Below are 8,614 nucleotides of genomic sequence, written 5' to 3' on the forward strand. Positions count from 1 at the left end.
AGAATATTTTGTTATTGGCCTTTTCTATTCCTGTAATGAAAGCTGTTTGTCGTAACTTGAAATTTTATCTTTTACTATGGGAGTCACTATTTATTATTGCTTATGTGCCCTGTTCAAAACAGAGGCACTTAATTTGATCTTTTATTTTTCTTTGTTTTTATTTTTTTTTTATTTGGATGACCAAAGGTCATTACAACCTGGCTTTTTATTGTATTTGTTTCTGGTCTTTGTTAAGTTCTATTGGAAAAACCACTGTCTGTGTTTTTTTGGCAGTTGTCTGCATTAACCTGTTCATACACCCATTTTGTCCCTTTATTGAAAAAAATAAAAAAAATTAAAGTACACAATGTAAGCTTCTTGTGTCCTCATTTGACACACTCTGTAAATTACTTTCAAGAAAATAACAGGTTTTAAGAGAAGGCCAGTCAGTCTTTTTCAGGATTATTTCTATGGGCATTTTGATGCGTGCATTATACCCTAAAGGAACATAAAGTGCTTACTATATTAAAATAGACATATCTCAAAACATGGAAATAGTTTTTAGATTTTATAGTTCTAGAATAATTTTCAAGAAATGGAAAGTGTTTTCAGTCTGATGTTAAAAACTTTCCCTTCATGTCTTAACAATAATCCATCCAGATATAAATGAAAAATTGACTGGTAATAGCATCTTAAACTTTTATTTCCTTTGGATTTTTTGCTGTTCTTGTTGTCTGAAAGTTCTTTTCTATTCTCCCTCCCCTGCCCTATCTTAGAACATAGTGTAAAAAAAGATTTTTTAAAAAGTTAGCTCTTTCATTTCCATATGAGTCTTTCTTCATACCAAAAATAACATCACCCTCCCCCCCATAAATATCCAGAAACAAAGGCATCATGTTAACGAGAGAAAGAGAGAGAGAGAGAGAGAGAGAGAGAGAGAAGTAACCAGTAGTTCAGCCAGATGTGGCAAATCTGTGGAATCAGCCACTGATTTCCTGAGATCTATGGTGGTTTGCCTTGTGATCCTGTGATCTTAGGGACCAGAGATGGGACAGATCTTTTAGAACTTTTTATAGTGTTTTCCTGACTGGTAGCAAATGAGAGGGGGGGAATATGCTTCAGTGATCTTTTGCCCAACCAACAGATTTATGAAATGAAACATAGCCTTTGAAAAGCAAGTTAGGTCCATTATAAAAACCCCTCCTTAGAAATCTGTGTTGTCAGTTTTACAAATACTGCATGCTGCAGCATCTATTTGCTTTATTAAAACATATACTTCTGTGATACTGTCTCCCTGTTCCCAGTGTAGATGAATGGATACAACGTTGTTCTTCTTTTTGTAAAAACCAAAACAAAAGCCGTTCTGTTGTCTTCTTGTGGTAGCATTTTCGTTGCTCAGTTCTTATGCCCTGGTGCCTGTGAGGTGGCCTTTTCATGTAATGCCTTTTATCTGAGACAGGAATAGTTTTATCCTTCTAAAATACACAGAAAGTAGGTGTATTTTTTTTAAAGCCAGTTTGGGTGGGAAGCAGAGAGTGGAGGCAGAGAGGAATCCCGTGAGAGAAGATTTGGGGTTGGGTACAGGGGCTGGGATCAGATGGATATATCTTGCAGAACTTGATAATTGGCAGTGACCTGAGAGGAGATATTTGTGTTTTGAATTAGGTTACTTCACAACTGAATCCAGAATGCTATTCAAGATAGAAATATTCTCCAGTGCCATGCCAGTTTGCGATGTGGTGACTTCTGCTCCACCGTATTAAATGTCCATAAAACCACTGTGTGTCCCTATTACTCTTTTATTAGGAGCTATGAGTGCAGCTGTGCAAGTTTTATATACAGTGTTCATTTTAATTTTTCAATATATGATGCTCTTAGCATAATTAGGTTTTGCATCCTGACAGACAGAATTAATGGTAGATACTGTATACTTACTTGTATGTTCAAATTTCTTAAATCAAATGGGGAATGGGGAGGGGTGCAAACATGTGGTGATAAATCACAGATTATGTTTGATTTACATGGTCCCAAAGTTAAATAAATTTATCGGGAGACACGTTCTTCAGGGTACTCAGTCTCCTGGCTTATTGAAGCCCTCTTATAAAATATGATTTCTGAAGCTGAGTGAACAATACGAGCATGAAAATCTAGGCAATAAAAATATAACTTATAACTGACATCTGTATCTGGAACCCCTGAATTAAAAAATCTTAATGCAAAATAACAAAAAACATTTCCAACAGAGGATGAATTCGAGATTTTTTTTAAATGAGGAAATGCTAAGGATATTAACAGTTTTCAGAATTCTCAAGTTTATGCGACACCCAGATGTGTTGATGCAATGTGCTTTACCCACCTGAACTCTTAACGCGTCAATGTTCCTTTTTATCTTCATTTTGAGAACAGCTTCATAATAAACAGGAGTACAGCAAATACTATTTCTCACAGATTTTAACTTAGAAACCCTCCCAGTGCGTGGGCTCTCCCCATCCTGAGACCATTTCCTATCTTCTCTTTGTTTAGGACCCTACGAAAGGACCGAAGCCAAATCATTGCAAAGGTGGCTAAGAAGTGGGGTGAACACTTGTTTCTTCATTTGTACCAGCCATGGCAGGAAGTGTGGAGTAGTTGAGTTTTTCCCAGGGCATTCTGTGCTAGAACTGTTTATTTAAATACCATTTTTTTGTGTGTAATAAGTCCATACTGTATACGTTCATAATGCTGGAAGTGAGGATTTGAAAGGCAGTGGCAGTGGGAGTTAGATATCGTTTCATTTGGAGAAATAAGGAAATGAGGAGGTTTATTCACAGACACTAAAAGTTTGTTCAAAGGTGCTGGGATATTTCAGGCTTTCCTGAAAAGGAGTTGAGGAGCCTCAGGCCCCATCCTGTCCTGCTTCGAACACTGTACTCTCAGAGTGAGAGGGAGGAAATACGGTGTTTTCTTTCTTTCTTTCTTTCTTTCTTTCTTTCTTTCTACCTCTTTCCCCTGCTCCGCGTGTGCACACACTAACATGAGTTCTTAGGACTGTGTTGTAGTCGTGTTCTCTTCATTAAGATTTTGTTACTCCATCGTCCCTGGGCCTAGTGTGTTCAAGAATGTACCCATCCCATTCTCTTTTCTTTTTCAGACAACTTCCCATTTAAAAAAAAAAAAAAAAAAGAGAGAAAGAAACGAAAGAAATGTGGGAATTTTGCCAGTGTGAGGATGGGATTGGCAGTGTTCTTTAAACCTGCTTGGAAAAATATTTTTTAAAAGACCGTTAACTTTTAACAGGCACGAGGCACTTAGCAAATTTTCCTAAGTGTCTCCTAAGGCCCTGCCGCTTTCCCAATTAAAACTAAATGAACCCATGTTTAGAGCAACGGACATCAGAACATACAGCCAGAATTGGGATTCTGGACGTTTATTCCAGGGCTGCTCTAGCTACAAATTGTAGACATGGGTTGTTGGGTGTGCACTTTTCCTTGCTGTCATCTTGTTATCCCATTAGCCCTCTGTTTCATTGAGTAAAACACATGGCCAGTGAATCAGCCTTTAGGGGGGATGGGTCTGTTTCTCTCTCTCTCTCTATTTCCCAGTGTCATCTGTGGTCATGGGAAGCGATTAATTCCTCCCTTCCAAAAGGGGAAAGGAGATCAGTACAGTTCACCTGGGTCATTTGTACTCAAGATCCTAAACTCGCCTGAACAACTCCAACGGTTGATCCAAATACTGTTTTTCCTTTCTGTAAAGTGGCAAAGACTACTTAAAGGGAGCATATATATTAGGTCCTTGTGATTCAGCAGAAAGGGCAAATTAAGCGATTTCCCCAAAGTCTCTCCTCTAACGCAGGACACCCCCCTCCCCCCTCCCCCCCCAAACCCACAGGGGGCTGTGCTTCTCAATAACGTAGAGTGTGGTACATGCCCAGGCCGTATCTTGTCAGTAGAGCTTTCAATACTGGTAGCAGGTCTGACAAAGGGGTTCGATGGGGGTATCAGCCAGAGGGGCCTCCACGACAGTGGCAGGGCTGGACTGGGAACGGGGTTCCCCAGAGCCCACCTGGACACAGGAGGCCCCTCAGCCCTGGTCTCCACTGCGCAGGGGGCATTCGAGAGAGCAGCTGAGCTCCAGACCCTGGGCCTCCTGCGGCGCCAAGTCGGGGGAGAGGAGGCCCCAGGCCCCTGCTTCGGGTCGCCATGGCAACGAGCCCTGGAATGCCACAGTGGTAGCCCTCTTCCTCGGCACATCCGGACTCCCAGTTCTGCTGCTTCAAGTCAATGTAACACAGCAAAGGGAGGAACCCCGGAGGAGAATAACCACTCCCTTCTTCCCTTCACCATTGCCTTCCCCCTTTACCAAAAAGAAAAAAAAAAAAAAAAAAAGAAAAGAAAAGAAAAGAAAAGAAAACTGCATGTTTGAAAGAAACTACAGGCAGTTTTTGGTGCAATTTGGGAGCAACTATTTTGGGTTCTGGTTTCCTCTTCAGGGATGTGTTCGCCTCTTGTAAATCGTTGGCTGCTTTGACGTTGAACTTGATGACATTTCATGTTTTCGTTGTGCTGCTTTTACATCAATTTTGAGTTTTTGTTTCTTTATAATTTTATTATTATTTTAAGGAAATGTCCCCCTTCCCTCCTCCCTCCCCTGTTCTCCTCAACCAAAGGACTGTTTCCTACTCAGTTTTCTCAGTCATAAGGGAAAGTGTTTCCTTCCAGGTGTGTCCCAAGTTTATTAGGACTACCATACGATTGGGATCGGGTAGCGGGTCTGGGTCCTCTGTGGGGAAGGCAGGGAGGGAGGCATGGGAAAGGTACTCAGGGGGCAGAGATTTGGGGGGAGGGGATAGAGTTTGAAATCATGTTTAAAGATGCCAGTGGCTCAACCTGTGGTTGATTTAAGTTATAATTTTAAAGAGCTAGTTAGAGAACAGAAAATCACTGGGCCGAGTCACACCTGTACTTTTTTTTTTTCCCCTTCCTCTGTCTCCAACCTCCTTCTAGGTTCTTCACACACCCCCATTCGGCGTAGTACCCAGAGAGCTCAAGATGTGTGGCAGTTTTCGGATGGAAGCTCGAGAGCCCTTAAGTTCTGAGAAAATTTGAAGTCCCCAGGGGCGGGGTGGACGCGTGCTGCCCAGCCAACATCTGCGTGGCCTGTCATCCTGCTAGTTTGTGATGTTTTCCGACAGTAGCCTCCAAGAAGCCGTTGTGCGAAGACAGAGTCCTGCAGAGTCCTTCCTGCCCAGGCCTGCAGTGCCATTTTATTTATATTTTTTAAAAAAAAGTAAAAGCAAAAAAACAGACCCACATTGGAACGGTGAATCAGTCCCATATAGAGGGCCCATGGACCATCGCTGTCCTGAGTGATGTCCTGGCCCTTTTGAAACCAGCCAACCTAATTACCTGTATTGTGGAATCGAGCATGAGTCCCCCAACCCCTTGTTTCTATACATTCTATGTTGTCTTTTAAAAAGTGTGCTTAACATTGACACAATAAATGTTGGAGCTTTAGGTGGTGTTTGCTTGTTCTTTAATTATTGATGCTTATAAGACAATGCAGCTGCTTATGACTTTGTATTTCTGTACCCGTTTCCTGCAGACATCCATGGGGTGGGTAGGAGGAACAGATTTGAGGAATGGGTAGGAGGTGTAGGAGGGGAAGGAGGTTACTGCTTATCAGATGGCATAAATTTTCAAGGAGAATCAACATGCAAAACTTGGGAATAAATCATAGCAATATCATAATTAATGTAGTAGCAGTGCTGCTGTTTATTAATGCTGAAGTGTGGTTTTCCTAACTGTCTGACTTATAATTTGCATACCATTAAATAATGCATAATATGGCACGCTGAATTCTGTTTTTCAAATATATGCTTTTGGTGGCTACCATGCAGGATTTGAATTTGTCTTTTAATTTAGCTCAAGAAAGATAACGTCACTGGGTTAGTGGTAAATCCCAAAGAAGGTGATAAATGTCAGTAGCGGCTTATTAAATATTCCAATTTTAGGTTCCCAAACCTTTGGCAAATATATCTTAATACAGACAAACAAACACACATAAAACTTCTTTATTACTTACATTAACTAACACCAGGAAATTTGGGGCAGATTTTATAAGGGGGAAAATTGTAGGAGGAAAGAGGTTCACATCAGAACACACGATTATAATCGTGACGTCCATTGCTTGGAAATTAGTGACACGAATAAGTTAGGTCTACAAACAGGTGATAAAAATCCCTTCTGGTCCAGTTAATTTGCAAAGAACTTTTCTCAATTTGGTGTTTCCTATTGCCTGGAGAACCAGAAGAGAGCTAGAAACAATATAGCATATTAAAATAGGTTTATAAATAATAGAACTCAGACACCTGTGTATTATAGATTTACATATTGGCTATGAACGTAAGTGAGGAAAATCTTACCCACTCACCACCCTCTGGCTAGATTGCCTAGCCTCATGAGAAGATAGCAAGATAATTGGCATCTGGATTCTTTCCTGCTTATTCATCATAAATAATGACTTCTTACAGTACTCTATTGCCTTATACTTTATATAGTGCTTTCATGTACCTTATTTCATCTGATCCTCGTTGGGACAGACCTCACAACTTGCACTCTGTGGGTGAGAAGATCGAGGCCAGGACAATCAGGGAGGAGAGGAGGGAAGCCAGGTGTTCTGGTGTCTAGTCCAGAACTGATTTCACTGAACTCTATAACTTATCAAAGAGCGTGTCTCTCCCTGTGTTAGCACACAAGCCATAGATGTTCATGAACATACCCAAGTATGGCTTACACACACACACACACACACACACACACACACACACATCAAGGATGTCCATAGGTAAGGGCACACAAAGTTGTCTCTTTCTACCAACAGCTGTGTGCACTGCAGGAGGGGCTGGGAACAAGGGTCCCTCCTTGCCATCTCTCCCTGGTGTCTTTTCCACGACACATAAATAACCCTGATTGACTAGGTGGCCTTGATGAGTTTTTGAGAGTTCCTCCCACCTAGGTGAGATGGGACTTCCAGACAAGCTTCATTTCATGGAGCAACACTCTCCCTGCCCTATGCTCTGCCTTTGTGTTGCTGAAACCTGAGACCAATAGGGGTTCTGTGACAGCATCCTCCCTGAATGTGCTAAGCTCCTTGCTGATACCTAGAAAAAGTGACACCTTCAAAAGGGACACCCGACTGACACAGAACTATCAGGTGTTTTTTTGGACAACTAGGCCTTAGGAACTGCAGTTGGTGTTCACTACACTCTCATTTCTGGTCTATGTTTTTACCTCTGCCTCTTACTTCTTCTCAGAGTCAGAAAGCCACTGGGTAATTGCAAGTTACTGGATAATTGTAAATAACTGGACCCATTGTAAATAAATGGATATTTCTGGGAGTGGGATTTTTGTTTTTTTGAGGGGGTGGGGGAGGAGTGAGGGAGTGGGTACAGGGTATCATTCCTTCCTCCCCCTTTTGGAAAAGCAAGATGCTTCACTAAAAAAAGAAAAGACCGTCTCTTTCTCCCCTATCTTTTTTAGCTGAAAGAGAATAAGAGTTCATTTATGAGATTCATTATGAAATGACCGTGTTGTGCTAGTGCTAGAACTTTTGAAAACCCACACAGGATTGATGATTTGGGAAGACATCTCCCTGTGTGATATGTCAAGGTCGTGGTTATCCGTGAATGGTGGAAGCTGAAGAAAGGACTGACAAATCTGATCGGGGTCCTCACTGTGCCCTCTCCTGAGAGTGAAACTTCAAACTGCAGAGAGATTAATTGGTTGCCCAGCATGTACTGAGCACGGATTAGAGGACACAGTCTCGGGTGCTCGGGAGGGTGGGGACCAAATACGGGACATTGTGCTTACCCTCCCAAGCCTGGTCTATAAACATTAATTCTGTGGTCTGTCCAGACTGTCACACTGAACAAAAAGGTCTGGTTCGACTTCTGAGTCCGTGATGGCAAGACTTAGCTCCCACGACAGCACCCAGGCTTTTGAATACTGGCAGTGTTGGAGAAATAAATGATCGTATCAAAAACTGGTGGTAGTTCAAAGAAATTAAACTAAAGGTAGTTTAATTTAGGCAAGGAGAGCAAACGTGGTTTCTACTGAGGTCTCACTGAGTGCCCCGCACTTGGCCAGAATGTTTCCTGGGCACTTTTGCTTAGAGTTTTCAATAATATTTGTATCAGAGTCAAGTCTTGCAAAAGGTGAGGGATGTCTTTCAAGTTTTGTGTGCACTGACATGATTTTCCTTTTTTTGAGGCCTGGTTGAGATTAGTATTGAAGAAGATGATTATTAACATTAACATTAACATACTTTTCCTCTGTGTTAATGTTTATTCTATCAAGAATTCTTATTTTACAAATCAATGTCTCTAGGAAGTAGTGGTAGAGAGGATCAGAATTGAAGTATTTTGTAGGCTGTTGTTTCTCTTTTCCCATGCCATACAGCTATGGCTCCTTTTGGGATATAGTGTGAGGAAACAGATTTGAGGAATTTGCATACTGGCTGTAAAGTCAATATGAGGTTCAACTGGAAGTTACAAGCCCGCCTTCCTTCTCCAGGGATCCATCCTGTCTGAGTTCCTAACCAACAGGGAAACAATAGTGCTATTTCTTTTCTCAGAGTCTCTAGCAGAGACCGTACT

The 8,614-nt window shown here is 41.5% G+C and overlaps 1 protein-coding gene across 12 annotated transcripts in view; it reads left to right on the top strand.

Moving 5' to 3' along the window:
- The window catches only part of BCL11A (BCL11 transcription factor A), a 165,074-nt gene extending 159,600 nt beyond the window's left edge, over positions 1-5,474 (top strand). For 11 of the 12 annotated variants that reach the window (XM_060605241.2, XM_060605204.3, XM_060605233.3 and 8 more), the window contains one exon: positions 4,965-5,474. In XM_060605241.2, coding sequence (XP_060461224.2) covers positions 4,965-5,056 — 92 coding nt within the window. In that variant the 3' untranslated portion in view covers positions 5,057-5,474. The remainder of the gene's footprint in view (positions 1-4,964) is intronic. The other variant, XM_060605185.2, reaches the window with a different exon arrangement.
- The last annotated feature ends 3,140 nt before the right edge of the window (positions 5,475-8,614 follow it).

Source organism: Panthera onca, chromosome A3 (genome assembly GCF_046562875.1).
Source record: "Panthera onca isolate mPanOnc1 chromosome A3, mPanOnc1 haplotype 2, whole genome shotgun sequence".
NCBI classification, from domain to species: Eukaryota; Metazoa; Chordata; class Mammalia; order Carnivora; family Felidae; genus Panthera; species Panthera onca.